Source organism: Doryrhamphus excisus, chromosome 12 (assembly GCF_030265055.1).
Source record: "Doryrhamphus excisus isolate RoL2022-K1 chromosome 12, RoL_Dexc_1.0, whole genome shotgun sequence".
Taxonomy (NCBI): domain Eukaryota; kingdom Metazoa; phylum Chordata; class Actinopteri; order Syngnathiformes; family Syngnathidae; genus Doryrhamphus; species Doryrhamphus excisus.
Window position 1 is genome coordinate 3,525,217 of NC_080477.1, and position 18,987 is coordinate 3,544,203.

At 46.0% G+C, this 18,987-nt stretch overlaps 1 protein-coding gene across 1 annotated transcript in view; it reads left to right on the forward strand.

Annotated features, from left to right (window-relative positions):
- The window catches only part of itfg1 (integrin alpha FG-GAP repeat containing 1), a 111,268-nt gene that overhangs the window by 73,039 nt on the left and 19,242 nt on the right, over positions 1-18,987 (forward strand). Inside the window, exons 11-13 of the mRNA XM_058089432.1 lie at positions 1,924-2,074; positions 3,874-3,982; positions 17,912-17,955. Coding sequence (XP_057945415.1) covers positions 1,924-2,074; positions 3,874-3,982; positions 17,912-17,955 — 304 coding nt within the window. The remainder of the gene's footprint in view (positions 1-1,923; positions 2,075-3,873; positions 3,983-17,911; positions 17,956-18,987) is intronic.

Below are 18,987 nucleotides of genomic sequence, written 5' to 3' on the forward strand. Positions count from 1 at the left end.
CGGAGATCTGAGAGCAGGTAGCGAACGCTCTCAGAAGACGGCGATTGGACGGGTGGGCTTCCAACTCCCGGGAGAATTAAAGCGAGATGGCGACAGAGACTTCGCAGGTTGGCGTTTGGCTGTGTGCTAGCGCCAGGAAGCTAGCATGATTGCTGTGTTTTTGTCGTCATTTCTAGCGTCGAATACGGGAAGTGCTGAGGCTGCTGGGAGTGACACGGACGCCAAAATGAGTCATGGTGTCGGCATCGACTGATATTTCGATTGTTTGATGATCTGAAACAATGAAGTGTGACAAACAAAAGCTGAGGAATGAAGAATGGGGCCAAGCGTATGTCGACGCACGTGACATCGCCTGATTGTCGGCTGTCAAAACTGCACAGTTTGATTCCGTGGTTGCAGATTCTTGGAGGGAACGTGTTTAATATTTGAGAAAGTGGGTTACTGTGTGAGCGGTGATTGTTTATTTAGCGTCTGAGTTTATGAAAAGTGCATCACTGCCGGCCTTGTTTAAGACTCGAGCTGCACGGCGCCGAGGAGCGTTGATTGCATCACATCCAATCACAATAAAGCTCCATTCCACTGAGTACGTCCGATGACATCTAAAGCGGAAATGCATAAAATGAAAGCAGCACACGTACACGCAGAGTGGAAACGTGTTTGCCAGAGACGACGGTGTCAGCGGGGGCGTCGCTCGTTGAGCGAAACAACATGGCGGATGTATCAGGCGAATCCGCAGGGGGTCCGGTGGCGTGAAATGAGCTCCTCTTGCGTACTGTACTGTACTGTAGTTTCTGTCTGCTTTATTCAGCTGGCCGCTTCAGCTTCATCGATTTGAGTCCTGCAGCTGTGCCGTGGGGTCAGGTGTGGAGCAGATGATGATGATGATGATGATGATTGTCGTCGGCACTGACAATATTGTGCATCAGAAACACCGTTCCTTTAAAATGCTTGTATATCCAAGCAGTACCCTCCTACACAGTTTGGGTACACGGATGTAGTTTTGCGGGACAGTTTGCTTGTGGAGGGCGGAGCTTTTCACTCTGCTGTCAGTCAATTGGTTGAAAAAATAAAATCAAAATACCATGACATACAAGGGGAAGACAATTTTCCACCATTTGCCCCTTTTTTACAGAAAGTGTCCACACATCACAAAATCAGTACTTGGAAAACTGCACTGGGCGGACTTTTACTACACAGTACACAGATGGAAGTGGTACTATATGTACTATATGTATATGTACTATATGTATATGTACTATATGTATACTATGTACTATATGCATATGTATATGCACTATATGTATACTATGTACTATATGTATACTATGTACTATATGCATACTATGTACTATATGCATATGTATATGCACTATATGTATACTATGTACTATATGTATACTATGTACTATATGCATATGTATATGCACTATATGTATACTATGTACTATATGTATACTATGTACTATATGCATATGTATATGCACTATATGTATATGTACTATATGTATATGCATATGTATATGTACTATATGTATATGTACTATATGTATATGTACTATATGTATACTATGTACTATATGCATATGTATATGCACTATATGTATATGTACTATATGTATACTATGTACTATATGCATATGTATATGCACTATATGTATATGTACTATATGTATATGTACTATATGTATATGTACTATATGTATACTATGTACTATATGCATATGAATATCCACTATATGTACATATATGTACTATATGTATATGTACTATATGCATATGTATATGTACTATATGCATATGTATATGTATACGTATATGAGACACAGCAAGTGTTGACAGTGTGAACACGAGGCCCCCCCCCACCCCCCCTTGTCCGCGTCAACTAAAACGTCAATGTCGTCTTCTCCCGTCTCTGCGTTCCAGCGCCCAGCAGGCCTTCCTGTTGGAGAACGTGCCCTGCTCCATCCCCAACTGCCAGAGCGTCGGCAGGATGTTCAGCGTCCACTGGGACCAGTCGGACCTGGGCGCCATCCCCAACGCCATCATGGCCACCTTCTTTGACATCTACGAGGACGTGAGTAGACACTCGTCGCCTCCGCTTGGACGGGCGCTGGCGGCATCGATGTCTTTTTGCAGTTCACACGTTTTAACGTCGACGTTCTGAGGGCATTTGATGGCAGATGGAGGCGGGCCGGGGGGGTGGTGGGGGGGTGAAAACGCCAACGTTTGCTAGAGAATATGAGATTCCCTTTAAAGCAGAAAAGTGGATTTAGGTCTTAAGCTTTTCCTCCACTCATGTCAACAAAATGACTTCAGCTACTGTTTTTTTTTTCTTTCTTGCCTAAAAGTAATACTTGAGCTTTGTGTGTGTGTGTGTGTGTGTGTGTGTGTGTGTGTGTGTGTGCGTGTGTGTGTGTGTGTGTGTGTGTGTGTGTGTGTGCGTGTGTGTGTGTGTGTGCTGCAGTTAAATGCACCGACTTGAAAGCATTTTTTGGCCCAGCTGTTGTTTGTACAAGACAAGACATTCATTTATTCACACACACACATGATCTTTCCATCAGTGCGTCACATGCTGGTCATTACTGGTAATGTGGTGAGAACAGGCAGGTGCTTGGACACATCAAAATATAAAACTCCAACACGCTTGCCTGAGCTCCATTTTTCATGAGCTAAATCATTCATAATTCATAATCCGTCCACCTCACAGGTGTGGCGTATGGAGATGCTGATTGGACAGAATGATTTTTGTGCCTGAGGTTGGCCACAATAAAAGTCCACAATGTGGAGTACGATATATATACACAGACAGCATCTTTGGAAAGGGAAGTGTTTCGGATACAAGCATTTGCCTTTGTTTTTAACTCACAACGTGGCTAAAATAGTCATTAATTAAAACAAAAACTATCAATTAAAACACAAGCAACATGTTTTCCCAAATCAAAGATCCTCTAAATAACAAGATCGTTCTGGTGCTTTGTAGCAATTACTGCAAAAAATATGACAGGAGCATTCAGATGTTTTTAAGCACCTACTGCAAAAAATGCCAATCAAAGATCCTCAATATGACAGGAGTGCTCAAGTCAAAGATAATCTATAAAGGACAGGAGCTCTCAGACGTTTTTGAGGACCCACTGCAAAAATGCAAGCGAAAGATCCCTCATGAATGACAGGAGCGCTCTGCCAGCCTTAATTCAAAGATTGTCTATATGGCAGGCAACTACTTTTGCAAAAACATTCATGGAAAGCCCCACTTTTAGCCTTGTTTTTAGCTCTGAATGAATGCATGGATGTTGTATTTTAATGCATCTTTGACTCTGTTTTTTACTCAACTCTATATTTTTTTTCTTCACTGTAAAGCTTCTTTGAGTACTCTGAAAAGCGCTATACAAATAAAAATGTATTATTATGGACTGGCTCAGTAGCCAGCCCATAGACTGCTACTTGCAGTATTGTTATTATTATTAAAATCTCTCTGCTGGTTTTAAGCAGCTACTGCAAAAGCGCTAGTCAAAGATCATCTATTTAACAGGAGTTCCCTTTGGGTTTTAAGCAACTACTGCAAAAACGTATATTGAATATTTTCCATTGGGCAGGAGGACTCAGATTTTTTTTTTTTAAAGGACCTGCAAAAACGCTGTCAGAGATCCTCTATAAGACAGGAGCGCTCTGATGTTTTTAAGGAGCTCCTGCAAAAATGCAAGTGAAAGATGGCCTCTAAATGAATGGCAGGATGGCTCTGCTGTCCTTCAACTACTGCAGAACAAAAAAACAAACCAACAGGGTGTCAAATATTGTGTAAATGACGGGGTTGATGCTGGACGGGGTGTTTTTGTCTGGAGGACATCTTGGACGTTTGGATGTTTGTGTCTCCAGGGCATCTTGGACATGCTGGTGGTGAGCCAGGCGGAGGGCAGGAGAGACTTGATCATCCACGCTTTGAAGAACAACTTTGAAGCCGACGCCTACTTTGTGAAAGTGATGGGTGAGTCGCCGTCTGGCACGGTGCGTCTCTGTCTCGTCAGCGGGGGAGGACAGCCGTCACCGAATCCCCCCCCCCCCCCCCCCCCAACCACCACCACCACCGCCACCCTGCCTGTCGCCTTAGTGCTTCCTGTGCGACACGAGTACAATTTGAATGTTTTATCGTCTCGTACTGCTTTTTCCGTCGTCTCCCGAAACAACCCCTCCTGGACTCATTAGAATAAGTAAACGCCAGCATCTCCCCCTCCCCCGTATGGAGAGCAGATGGTCATGACTATTATCTTCCATTATAATTTCCACTCTCAGCCGCAGGCTCCTTTGGACTCACATCTTAATGTGCAGAGAAGGACGCGCTCTTCCTTTGGCTTCCGTCTGAGCCCGAATGCGAGCAGCGTAAAGCACGAACAGCCAACGTTTAACAGCATTACACGCGTTCGCTTTTATTAAGTTCGCCATTATTTACATCCATTATGCGTGTCCCACGGGGTGGGGGGGCGGCATTACATCATGTCATTGGCATCGCCCGCCCAACTTAAACATGTCACAGGTGAATCTTTTTATTTGCAGCATGTCAACATGAGCCACAAATGATCTTATTCTTCAGTTTTGATGAAGTTATGACATCCGCTGTCATTCGGACGACTGCTGGCCTTATTGTGGGAACCCTTTTTGGTACTTTTACGCTCCGATGTACAGTTTGGGGATCTACAAGCATGGCTTTGTAGTGATGAGTAGCAATGCATCAGTGCCTCCAGTGCTGCCCATGCTGGTGTATTAATATGAAGGAATGTTTGCTGGTGGCCATTGTGTCGGACTACTCCAGGGCAGCTGTGGTTACAGATGTACCTTACCACCACCTGTGTGTGACTGGGGAGTGAATGAATTATGGGTTCACTTTATTGTGAAGTGCTTTGGGTCCCTTGAAAAGAGCAACATGAAATCTAAACCATTATTGACGATTCATTGACGGTTCATTGACGGTTCATTGACGGTTCATTGACGGTTCATTGACGGTTCATTGACGGTTCATTGACGGTACATCGACGGTACATCGACGGTACATCGGTACATCGGTACATCACTCCGTCACTGGCGGTTTCTAAATAAAATGATCGCTGTTTTGTGGTTAACTACTCTGTGCGCTATTATTAGTCGGAAAAAAATGTTCCGTATTTTGTGCCTAAATGATTAATTTCCAAGCATAAACCTGTGCTAAATGATCTAAAAGACAAAATACAGTTGAAGGCATTTCATGACGTTAATGAACTGTAGTCTACCCTGGCCACTAGGTGGCGCTAGTTACACACACCAGACTTAATGGCCGCCAACAACGGGCTTTTTATTTGTTTCTTTCTGATTTTTCCTGATTATGGAGTCCCCATAGGGGACCTTCTTCTTTCGTCTATAATTATTTATCTCACAACAGTCGCAATAATAGTAATAATCATCATCATAATAACACAGGCTACTGTACTCTAGCTAAAACTCAACTCTGATGTCACTTCCTGTCTTTTATTTATGTATTTCATGGCTTATTTTCTCTGATTATATCTACTAGATGGGGTAATAAGAATGTAAAGGTGACTATAGGGGTGCTATAGAGTGTCCAGAGGGCTCTCATAATGCCAAAAACAGCAATAATAGTAATAATCATCATCATAATAACACAGGCTACTGTACTCTAGCTAAAACTCAACTCTGATGTCACTTCCTGTCTTTTATTTATGTCTTTCATGGCTTATTTTCTCTGATTATATCTACTAGATGGGGTAATAAGAATGTAAAGGTGACTATAGGGGTGCTATAGCGTGTCCAGAGGGCTCTCATAATGCCAAAAACAGTATTTAGAAAGACAAACCGGTTTTCTATGTTGAAGCTATGAAAATATTGCATTTAGAAATAAGGAAGCCTACTTTGTGGAACTTGGCGGTCAGCACTGGAAGCATTTAACCGTGATAAAGGTGGGATTACTGTACTGTACTGTACTGTACGGTACTGTACTCCCACCAAGTATTGTGTATTTCATGAGAAGGCCAAGTGCTCCCAAGGATCTCTTGACTTCTTCCTAGCACTATCGCTAGCATGAGTCCTGTTAGCCAAAGGCTGGGCTGCGTTAGATTTGTTTATCGAGTCCAAGCGTGACATGAGGCTCACTTCTTGGCCCCCCTGTGGGAAATGCTTACAGAAACCAAATGTTCCGTTTTCAAAAATCTGACTTTGGAAACACCAACACAACACTGACGCGTGTACGTAGATGTGTCTTAGCAAAACTAAGTATGTCACCGTTTTCAAGCCGGTTAAATTTAACAAAGCTCAATTTGCATCATGTTTACTACGCGTGTGACGCGTCACGTCACGCTCACTGTGAACTCGTCACCCAGAAAAAAAACCCAAAAGACGCAGCTTCAAAGTGCCAGCTGTTTATCACCTGTCTGCTACCTCGGCAATGGTTGTATTTCCTTTCATTCTGCGTCTTCAGCTCAAATGGAGCTGCCGCCTTTTGAAGTCAAGACGTCGGAGCGGCATCGGTACCTGCCGACATTTGCCAGGAGAGCAAAAATAGTTCCACAGGAGGGCGAGGCATGGGGAGGGGGCTGGAAGGGGGGGTTGGGGGCTTCTTTGCTCGGCGTAATCTGTCACTCCGCGCTGCTCATTAGCAAGAAAAAGAGCATCGTTCATCCTTTTTTTCTGCTGCACAGTTGGCAAACAGTTGTTCCGTTGTCTTTTGGGAGGAGTAGGGAGGGCCTGCATGCTCCTCTTCTGCCTACACACACACACAAACACACACACAAACACACACACACACAAACACACACACACACACATACACACATGAGTCATCAGTGTAAATACGGCGGCTACACGCTGTATTTATCACAAGCTTAGCTGTTTAACGCCCACAAGAGAAACGTAGGCGGCCATATCTGCTTTTTAATCCCAGCGTCCAAACTGGCCAGATGCTAAAACATATATGAACCATAACATAACGTCACGTAAGGCAGCCGTAGAAAGTATCAACGTCCAAACTGGCCAGATGCTAAAACATATATGATCCATAACATAACGCCACGTAAGGCAGCTGTAGAACGTATCAACGTCCAAACTGGCCAGATGCTAAAACATATATGAACCATAACATAACGTCACGTAAGGCAGCTGTAGAACGTATCAACGTCCAAACTGGCCAGATGCTAAAACATATATGAACCATAACATAACGCCACGTAAGGCAGCTGTAGAACGTAGCAGCGTTCTAACGATCACCCGCCCAATTCGTGCAAACCGGTTGATGACACGGCACACCGAATGACTTTGACGCGTTAGCACTGACGGTGACTGATGGCGACAGAGACGAGACGCTGAAGGACACGGGACGGCGGCCCACCTCCAACGTGGATGGATGACGACGCCCACGATTTTAATAACGGGACTGGAGATAGAGGACGACTGTTGGAAGCGATAAGAGAACATCTCCTGTCGGCTCGCATTTATTTGTGGACGGAATAATGAAGACACGTTTCTTCTACATTGAAGGAGGTGTCCAAAGGGTGGACTGGGAGCCTTTTTGCTGTCCCCTCCGACTGTTCTGAACATACATAAATATAATTTATTAAAAATAATTCATACAAATGTATACATTTTATATAAATTACATAAAATTTATTTATAAATTTAGGGCTGTCAATCAATTAAAATATTAGACCGCAATTAATCGCATTTTGTCCATATTTAACTCACAATTAATCGCATTTAATCACAGATGGAAATAATTTTTTCTCTGTAATAAGTAGAGAAATGTTCCCATACCCTCATGTCCGGCGGCATTCGGTTAGCCTTAGGACGTCGCACCCCCCCCCCCCCCCCCCCCCACCCTTCAAATGCAGCCTCAGCCGTGTACGTGGCTCGTATAACGCCGCCCATTTAACAGCAACTGATGACAAGTCAACATGCAGCCAAATACCTGGCGATGAGGGGTGTAACGGTGCTTGTAGTCTGGGAACCTTAGCTCCCTGGTGCTGGGAGCACTCATGCAGTGCTATCTAGTGAGGAGTAGCGTTGTGGAAGATGATAGTGAATCTACACCGCTGTAAAAAATGCACACTGACTATTCTAAGGCTAGTCTAAAGTTAGTCTAAGATTGGTCTAGCGTTAGTCTAAGATTGGTCTAGCGTTAGTCTAAGGCTAGTCTAAAGTTAGTCTCAGGTTGGTCTAAAGTTAGTCTAAGGTTAGTCTGAGATTAATCTAAGGTAAGTCTAAGGTTGGTCTGAGGTTAGTCTAAAGTTGGTCTAAGGTTAGTCTAAGGTTAGTCTAAGGCTAGTCTAAAGTTAGTCTAAGATTGGTCTAGCGTTAGTCTAAGATTGGTCTAGCGTTAGTCTAAGGCTAGTCTAAAGTTAGTCTCAGGTTGGTCTAAAGTTAGTCTAAGGTTAGTCTGAGATTAATCTAAGGTAAGTCTAAGGTTGGTCTGAGGTTAGTCTAAAGTTGGTCTAAGGTTAGTCTAAGGTTAGTCTAAGGCTAGTCTAAAGTTAGTCTAAGATTGGTCTAGCGTTAGTCTAAGATTGGTCTAGCGTTAGTCTAAGGCTAGTCTAAAGTTAGTCTCAGGTTGGTCTAAAGTTAGTCTAAGGTTAGTCTGAGATTAATCTAAGGTAAGTCTAAGGTTGGTCTGAGGTTAGTCTAAAGTTGGTCTAAGGTTAGTCTAAGGTTAGTCTAAGGCTAGTCTAAAGTTAGTCTAAGATTGGTCTAGCGTTAGTCTAAGATTGGTCTAGCGTTAGTCTAAGGCTAGTCTAAAGTTAGTCTCAGGTTGGTCTAAGGTTAGTCTGAGATTAATCTAAGGTAAGTCTAAGGTTGGTCTGAGGTTAGTCTAAAGTTGGTCTAAGGCTAGTCTAAGGTTAGTCTAAGGCTAGTCTAAAGTTAGTCTAAGATTGGTCTAGTGTTAGTCTAAGATTGGTCTAGCGTTAGTCTAAGGCTAGTCTAAAGTTAGTCTCAGGTTGGTCTAAAGTTAGTCTAAGGTTAGTCTGAGATTAATCTAAGGTAAGTCTAAGGTTGGTCTGAGGTTAGTCTAAAGTTGGTCCAAGATTAGTCTAAGGTTAGTCTAAGGCTAGTCTAAAGTTAGTCTCAGGTTGGTCTAAAGTTAGTCTAAGGTTAGTCTGAGATTAATCTAAGGTAAGTCTAAGGTTGGTCTGAGGTTAGTCTAAAGTTGGTCTAAGGTTAGTCTAAGGCTAGTCTAAAGTTAGTCTGGGGTTAGTCTAAGGTTAGTCCATAGGCCATATCCAAGGTTACTTTCTCGAGGATGGTTGCTGAAAAGTTAGCGCTGTACTGACTTGTGAGAGGCCGTGTGTTGAAAATACGCCCACGCCAAGACCCGGAGATGCTTCTTCTAAAATGTCAGCGTTGTTATGCATTTTTAGACCTGCAGAGCGACTTGCAAACAACCAGAAGAAAGCAAAACCCCAAATCTGTCCTTCACACGTTGCCTCGTGCGGACGCGCCATCCGTCTTACGGCGTGAAGGCGAGCATAATAGCTCTCTCTCGCACCTCCAGTGGAGAACCTCCCCTGGGGGTGCTGTGCTTTTTTTTCTTGCTTCTCAGATGGGCAGCCTTTCACTGTAATAAGTGAGTGAGACCACCGCACGTTACACTTTGTCAGCACCCTCCTTTTTCCACGACAGCCACGCCCACGTTGTCAAAGATATTTTTCTAAGGATGGCGTCCCTCAGCCTTCCCCTGGGAACTACTGAACTTGAGGGATTGACTTTGTGTCCAAGTGTGGCACATGTGTGTGTGTGTGTGTGTTGTTGAGTGAAAGGTACGGTCACATGATGCGCTGGCAAGTCTTGAGACTTGCCAGGATAAATCCATCACACGTTGCCGTCACAGCCTCTGGACTCAACCTGCCCTGCTCTGACATGTTGACTCTGACGTGACCCCCACACCCCGCCACCCCAACCCCAACCCCACCCTCGGTCCTGCACCCTGTCCTCAGAGTGCATGCACCTTAGAACCGCATCATATTTGGTCCCAAACAAAAGACAACAAAAGACAACAAGCTGCAGGAAGCAGAATACGGATGTCAAACATTAGCTGTTGTCAATCAAAACTGATGGTTGTCAGCCTTGTCGATGGAACACGTCTGTTTTTTTTTTGTTTGTGTTTGTAGTAAGGGTGCGCCGATCGATCAGTATCACCCGATTTCCCTGAAATCATATACCAATAATTGCATTTCAATGCCGATCACACGTGGCTCGTACTATCGCTTCCTCCAGGAGCTCCGTCTGCCACGTGGAACTGCCAGCACATGTCATAAAACGTTTGGGGGGGACATGCCATAAAACGTTTGGGGGGGGGTAGCACGTTACAAAGCTTTAATTTTACACTGCCTTTTAAGAACAAACGCTTGACGGAGTAAGGTGGGCATCTTAAAGGCTGGACAACGTTCGCCCGTATGTGCTCGATCTCACAATGGCAGTCAGGGGACCTGGAAATAAAGTGTTTCTTTGTAATAGATGCCACATATCACATAAGCAATGTAACATTAAGAGGACAGTCACGTTAGCAATGTTAGCACACTGACATAGCTATGTGAGCTACAGTGCTAGCATTACACTCACATTTTAACGGCAACATCTTATAATGGCCGAGCCCCTACATCGGTAGCTGACTGACAGATATGGCCGGGCTTGATTTTAAGGCGCGTAGCGAAGCCTCCTTTACATGATTGCCAAAACAAGCCGGCTCCGAGCTGCGGCATCGGGATGATGGCATCAGTCAAAAACCTGAGCTGCAGAGAGCCACGACTTCAGCAGCTGGCGTCGGGTGCTGCAGGATCACATTTTAAATATCCCAAAACGAAAACATCTGAATGCATTCCTATGAAGCGCGGTACAAAGCCAAGTGGTGCTCCACTTTAAGCTGCAAAGACAGACTGGAGGACGCGGTGGCGCGGCGGACAGATGGGTGGCTGATTGCTGCCGCCGAGGAGGGAAGAGACGCAAGGAGAAGTCTTAAAAGTCCAGAATTAGAAAGAAGGATGAAGCGATGGCAGACGGGGGAAGGAACGTTTCGAAGTGTGTGCGTGTGCGATATAAAAAGAGACTGACAGGCAGAACTGTAGCCGTTGATTAGTTTCCTGCTCACTTATTAGGATGCAGATTAAGCGGCATTGAGGAACATCTGTGAGCTTCCCTCACGACTCCACCTCATCTCCACCCCTCGCATCCGCGCTGCTCCTATCGCTGTCAATCATCCTCATCCCGCGAACCCGACGTCTTGGCCTCCTCGCCCGCTGCGGCCGCCGCCCATCCTCCGCTCCTGTCCGCCCATGTCTTTTTCAGCCTGTCTCTTCTGTCGACAAGCATTTTTACATGAAGCCTTTCAGTGTGTGTGTGGGGGGGGGGGGGGGGGGTGAATGCCGCTTGCATGTTGTTGACAGCGCGCTCAAAGAAGACAGCGTGCTGTACCCGTTTAGGTTGACAGTTCTTGAATGGGACTTCAAGGGACTGATCCATTGGTGACTCAGTATGGTCGGAAAAGAAAATTTCGTAACACCGTAACACTTTATGGAATTAGAAATAATCATCATAAACGATGTACTAATTACTCCCGCTAATGTTTTCATTAGAATTTTAGCAAATTATATATTCACCGAGGGCAGCTCGGACCAATCAAAGGATGTGAGGGCCACCAACCTCCAGGGCGAATGTCGATAAGCCCAGATGTTTGATATTTTATTTAATATTTGAAAAGCCCGCATCTCAGCTTTATCTGTGACAAAGAATATTATTAATATCAAATTAAAAATAAACAATTGTCCCTCATTTATTGGTTCCAGACCCACTTCCGTAATTAGAACATAGAAGACCTGTTTGGCATTCTAAATACGGTTTTTAACCCTTGTATTATGTTACGGGTCAATTTGACCCGTTTTCAGTTTTCAAACTGAAATGGGTCAATTTGACCCATTTTCAGTTTTCAAACTGAAACGGGTCAATTTGACCCGTTTTCAGTTTTCAGTTTTTGTGTTGACCAAAGTACTGGCTATCCTTTCTTTTTTTTTCATGAAATTTTGTGACTTTTCCTCATCTAGGGTCATTAACACAAAAACTGATTTGTTAACAAATCATGCTAGTTAACCTTGTATTATGTTACGGGTCAATTTGACCCGTTTCAGTTTTTGTGTTAATGACCCTAGATGAGGAAAAGTCACAAAATTTCATGGAAAAAAAAGAAAGGATAACCAGTACTTTGGTCAACACAAAAACTGAAAACGGGTCAAATTGACCCGTAACATAATACAAGGGTTAAAGTAATTAGAGCCCCCTAGACACAACAGCACCCCCCTGTGGTCACCTTTATACTCCTGTTATCCTTTGTTTACTAGGCTAGGGGGAGCTGGGGGGTGGCGCTGGTACCTCAGTTGACATTGTCCACGGCTGTCGTCTTCAACAGGCCGTCTCCCGTCCCCCCCCCCAAATCCTTGCCGGCGCCTGCCACCCCCAATGACGGGTGGGCGGTAGCTGGAACGTCTGTCCACGTTCAGCGTCGCCTTTTTAAAAGGTTACGACAACCGGCAGCCCCTAATTTGGGATTAAACCTGAGCGCTGGGGTTGATTTATGGCCCAGAAGGCAAATCTAATCACCTGAAATTCATTTGTGCGCCCCCCGTGCTCATTAGCCCCCCCCAACATTACGGCGCTGCAGCGAGCAGACATTTACGCTAACTTGGTGGATGTAACGGCTGTCACATAAAAGCTCGTCCTGCGTTGATGTTTCTGACAGCTGATGGTTGATACAACGCAGCGTGTCGGCAGCGTGTTACTTCCAGTGTTTGTCAAAAGAAGAAGAAAATTGAACTCCCCAGCAGGGCTGATGGGCGACGGTGAAGAGCTCAGTGTTGCATTCGAGTCCCTCGGTGAAGTGAAAGTGCTTCATCTTACTTACAGTTTGACGAGACAGGACGCGGGCACTTCAGACTTTGTCTAATGGAGTCAAACTGGGACGCGGCCGCTGCCTCTTTGTCTGCCGAGCGCTCATGAAATTGAAATCTCAGCGATCTCTCTGGAGGGGATAAGTCAAGAATGAAGACGCTGACAAGAATGTCACGGAAAGCAGACGCTGACGTTATTGCCTTTTTCTGGACGACACCTTCACTGACAATGGATTACATGTATTTATGTGGAGTACGCCCCCGCTCATTCCCTTTGGGATACCCTTTATGGGGCAACACTGAAGAAAAGACACTTGGAATGTAGAGTAGTCTGTGTACAGCTTGTATAGCAGTGGCATCAGCGTTTTCATGTCTTTCTTGCAGGCAGCAAAGTGAATACTTACCCGTACTTTAAACTGCACCTATAGCGGCTCGTTAGCCTTTTTTTTTTTTTTTTTTCATAATTGCCGGGGTCATGTGACTTGGTGTCATAGGTCTCGGGTGTGAACCGGGATCGGGTTGTGTTAAATTTCTTGTTGTCAGTCCCGCACGCTCTCATCCTGCTCACTGGAAGGTCAATATGGCGAAGACAAATACTCAAGACTCCACTGAATTATGCTAGACTGGAACAGACCAGGACTACAATGGGTTTAGGATTAGTCCACTATAGACTGGCTGGACTACGTTTGGTAAAAGTAGACTACATGAAACTGGACTAGACTAAAGTTGTGAGCTGGATTAGATGATGCAGTATCTCCCAACAGCCCTGACATAGTATTTTATGGAAGTACAGTCAAACCCGGGTTTTCATACGCCACGGTTTTTCATCCTTCCCAGATTTTGCCTGGATTTGGTACACAGTCTCTGTTTCCGCCAAGTATTACACGTAGCGAACTCGCCTACGGTTACGCCATTAGGACTTTATTGCCTTTGGGGAGAATGGTCTGGGTTTTCATACTTTTGGTGGTTTTGGTGTAACCTTTTCGAACAAGGATACAGGAAGTAATAGCGTCACGGTCCAGGGCTGCAAAGATGGACTCCAACACGTGCTGTGGCTTTGTGAAACAGGGTCCACTGGACCACCGTGTCGCTGACCTACAAGCAGTACACCGACTACTAACGTGTCATCGTGTTGTACCTTGTACATGTACAACATGTATGAAATGCAAAGTGAGGGCTGGTCTCGCATCGGTTTTTGTATTTGCATGCGTACTCCTCGCCACTAGCGCTGACTCAGCACGTCATGCCCCCACCCCCCCAAACCCCGCGTCAAGGTCTGCTCATCACATTCGGCCGCTCCGTGCGTCTTGTCTGCGTGCATTTTGTGTCGGTGACGTCATGTGACCTGACAGCGAGGTGGGCCGGGGGGGGCGGGGGCTGTGCGTGTCGTTGCCATGACTGCTCGCCGTTTCCTCACATGCCGTGCCACCGAGCCTTCAGGTGAGGTCCAAAACCAAGTAAACCCCCTCCTGTCCCCCCGCCTGCCCCCACCCTGATAGTCGAGTGAGGTTAAAGACGCACAGCAAGAAGACGACGTGATGCTCTTTTTTTTTTTTTTGTTCCCACAGTTGGCTGCTGGAAATCTAATTTTAGCATCGGCTCTTACATAAGCAGAGGGAACATTGTCATGGACCAGAAGTGGGTTTGTAGTGCACTTACAGGATGACTCCCATGTGCTGGGGCTGCGGTACGTGCAGTCAAAGGCTGGGGAGGACACCTTCGTTCACCTTTCAGACCCCTTGGCCCCCCCGGACTCTGACTTGGTGCTCAGTGTGGATGATCATAGACTTCCTGTTTATGGGGAAAGCTGTTGAACCATTCCAGGAGACTAAACGCTGTCGGAACATTTCTTTCCCCCCTCCCTGACTTTTTTTTATCCTGTTTGTCAGACTGAAATATTTCAGATCATCAAACTAATTTGAATATTGACAATGTAAACATTGTCATTGACAACCCAACTGAACAGAACTGAAACCCTTTTATTTTGAAGGGAGAAAAAGCGACATTGCCCTGTTTGGAAAGGTGAACTTTACTTCCATAATGTTGACAATGTACTTCCTTAGCAACATGTGTGCACACATTAGTCTGATGGCCGCAAAGCCATGGGAAAGCTAGCTAACGTCGGTGCTATCTACGCCAAAATGTGATGTTTCCCTCCTCGAGCTCCTGTTTCAAAGCATCCAAATCAGAAAGTCAGCAAATAGTCGACATTCTGTCATACCGCAGGAACGGTCAGGTTTTGAGACCATGACCCTGACACGGTGGCCTCGTGGTTAGCAGGTTGGCCACGCAGTCGGGAGAACTGCGGAGATGCGGGTCTTTCTCCGGGTCCAAAAACACGTTAGCTTCATTTGTGGTTTTGAATCGGCCATGCAGCAGGTCGGAATGTGAGTGTGAATGGTTGCCTACGTTCCCCGCCTCTCCAGCAAAAGTCAGCTGGGATAGGCTCCAGCATATCTGTGGCATAGAAGCCGGATGGGTGGTTTCATACCGTGGTAGACCTACAAACCAGTAAGCAGCCCATGCTAGTCCCAGTACTAGTCAATAGTATAATAGTCCTGGAATAGACTCCACTCTAGTAGAGTCGTGCCTGAATCGCTCGTCAGGCCCATTTGAATGTGTCGCTAACCGAAACAGCAGCACCTACTGAGGCACTGTCTGGCAAGGCAGCAGGCATTTGCCTTTTATCAGTGCTGATAGAAGGACCGGTACGCGGCGTCCTGGTACATGAGGTCTCTTCCAGCCCATCTATGCCAGGCCGTCACCACGGCGCTCGTCACCGTGACGGAAACCCAAGCAGAACCGCTCTTCGTCCGTCCTCCGCTCGACGAGCTGAGTCCTGCCATCGCTCATCGCCAGAGACGGAGGTTGGGGGGGGGGGTGCGTTTGATCACAAGAGACGCCAAGGAGCTCCTGCATGGGCTGGAGATGCTGTGAGTTATTTCTAGGAGTGCTCATGCGTTTGTTACACGTCAACTTGGGACAGAAAACAGGCAGCAGAAGAAACGCTCGTTGTGTGTGGTTGTTTTTTTTTTTTTTTTTAGCTTCCTCTCTGATAAGTGTGGTGTCAGTCATGCTTGCACACAAACACACACACACACAAACACACACATGCCTCCTGCTGTGATTGCATGCACATAAGTTGTGTTTGTATGCGTGAACACGTCCCCTGGAAGTGCATTCATTCATCTACCGTGGTCGGTTTTTCTTTGGGAGGTTTTAAGTTGCGTTTGTGTTTCCATCGGAGTCCCAAGCCAGATTCATCTTCACTACACGTGCGGCAGAAAACACCGGCGTTTGTCCCCGGTGCACATGTAGATAAGCAGTTTATTGATCCCGAAAGAATATGCTGACGCAGCTTACACGAGCCCCACGGGTCACATGACCTACACATGTAGCATCCAACCACAGATGCATCACAAATAGGCCGCCTTTGCAAAGACACCAAGAACAGGGCTGGCATACGTCTGGCAACCAGAGCGTTTGTCCACATGTTAGCACGGGATCTGACCATTTTTGGACCTGTGGCAAATGGAAAAAAAAATGCAGTCTTTCGTAATATCGTAGTTTATCGCTCCCTTGCTATGTTGAGTTTTTTTTTTTTTCAGAAATTAATTAACGATGGTTGTGTTGTGGTAGACTTTGGTCTTTATTATTTAAATACCAGTGATACTGGATGTAGTATTCTGGTCACTAGGCGCCAGTCATGACGCAAAACCTTAATGAGACATCACGTTGCCTTCCATTACCTTAACGGACGCCACACACGGGCAGCGACGTCGCCTCTCATCCATTCATTTTCCTTGGAACCTGCGAGACAGGGCGACCAGGGCTTGTGACACATTTACAGGAAGTTGAGAAATGTTTCATCGTTGTCACTCCGAGACGAAGAAGACGCAGCCGTCTTCAGAAGCGTTCAGTAAGACCAGAAAAAGTTGCTACTTGTCTGAGTCAATATTTGGAAGAACAGACTCTAGAGGGGTCCGAATACTAAATATGGTGACATGGTCGCTAAGTTGACAACACTGATGCCTCCTGCTACATCTTCTTCTTCTGTGGTGTCAGGCACGCGCAGCCCCTCACCCCCCTCCCCTCGCTACAAGAACTCATGAGCGCTGCTCATGCAGCAACATTGGTTCTGTTGCGGCTGTGTTGTGCAATACACTTTGATGAATGACAGCGTTGTTCAAGAGCGCTAACGTTTTCCTTTTTCATGCACTCCAAATCATTGACAATCAAAACTTCTATGTATAGAATGAGTTTTCGCATCTGCCGCCAAACAACCCCGTCCCCCACCTTACCCCCCTCCCCCGACGACTCGGCACCGAACTTTTTATCAAAGGGGCTCGTAAATGCAAACAAGCCTTAAAAAGCAGCGTCGAGTGGCCCGATGTGTACGTGCAGGTAAAAAGAAGCATCATCGGCCGAGAGTGGGCCACAAATTGAGTGGAATCAAACAGAAATCTGCGGCTTTTTTGGTGCTTTGAAGAGATCAAAGTCGTGCGGTGAAGCCCGGGCCTCGGACCACACAAATGGGCGGAAATGAAGAAAATGACATGAGCGACATTAGGCCTGCTGGTCCCATTGCGTCTGCAGACAGACTGGACTTTGTTGTTTTCCCGCGTACGCGACGTCTGCTTGACTTAACTAGAACAACTGTACGTGCGTACGTGCGCGTCGGCGCTAGACCTGATTAACGGAGCGCCGAGCTTGATTTAGCTTGACTTCATCTCTCCAATCAAGGCGACCTCAACACCAGACCTCATTAGCATGCTAATGGAGTCACCTCGCTAATGACTGATGAGCAATTCAGCTGATTTTCTCCTCACTTGTCAAATAAGTTAAGTACACACACACGTACTCATCGTGTTTTTCTACCGTACTTTTTCAAATGTTTATTGTAACAGTTTTGTGATCGCGGTTGCCTTGGCAGGCGTCAATGAAGCCGGTATGCAAAGAACGCGCATCATGAACACGACGTGTGACCGCATCCTTTCTGTCATCCCCAGTGCTCAGCGGCCTCTGCTCCAACGCCTGTCCAGGAAACATCAAGGTGAGTGCGTCATGTGGGAGGAAAAGGAGCGCGGCGTGTGCCGCCACGGGAATATACGGCGTGTGACATCAAGTAGGACAGATGCATGCCTGTCATGATCAAATAGGGCAGGTAGGACTCACGTAAGCGTGATGCTAATGTAGCGCTTCTGTGCAGGGAGAATTGGTGGTCCTTTTTTTTTTTTTTTTTTTAATTTTTTGCATCGGCAGCGTTTATGCACGTGGCCTCAGGTGTTTGTGGCGTGTAGCTCTTGCATGCACATGCATCTTTATTATCCTCCAGAGGAACATTGCGGCGCACAGACAGAAATAGTCGCACGTATCCTCATTGTGTCCAAAGTTTATATGCAAAAATGAAAAATGGCGCCTCTTTGTTGTTTTTACCGTGGTTTTGATATCGTCCTCTCAGCCACGGACCTGCTAATTAGCCACTGTGGATGACACGCTCCGTACGGAGCGTTGGTGTGCGGTTGCTACCGTTCGTTAAGTAGCCATCGTCTGCTTCGCACTGCGATCTTTACTCTGCAGCCTTTTTAAATCCTGCAAATGTTTCAATGAAAGCAAGAACCCCCCCCCCCCCCCCCCCCCCCCATTGATAGATGTCCCTGGTTGATAGTCAGACAAGGATAATAAATTGCCCTTGTCAGTGTTCTGGTGGTGTGTACCCCCCCCTCACCAGGCCAACCCCCACCCAGCAGCCCACTGGTTATATTCCATCAGCTACCAGGTAACTTTAGCTTCCTTTACTGGGATACATAAATTGATGCCACGGCAGCGTACCTTTTTTGGCCCTTTATTTACATCAGCTCGTGTTGATGGCACCACGAGGGAGACGGCGGTTCAGGTTGACGACCCCCTGCTATTTCCGTGCCGTGGATGAGAGCAAATTAACAGAGCGCTTCTGATGTTGTTTCGGTCCACTTCGCGACTCTCCTGTAGAAGGCGCCAAATGTACTTTTGTACTCGTACTGTAATGAAACAATCCAACATGGTGGATTGGTGTCGACAACGACAACGTTTTTATAATCGTGTC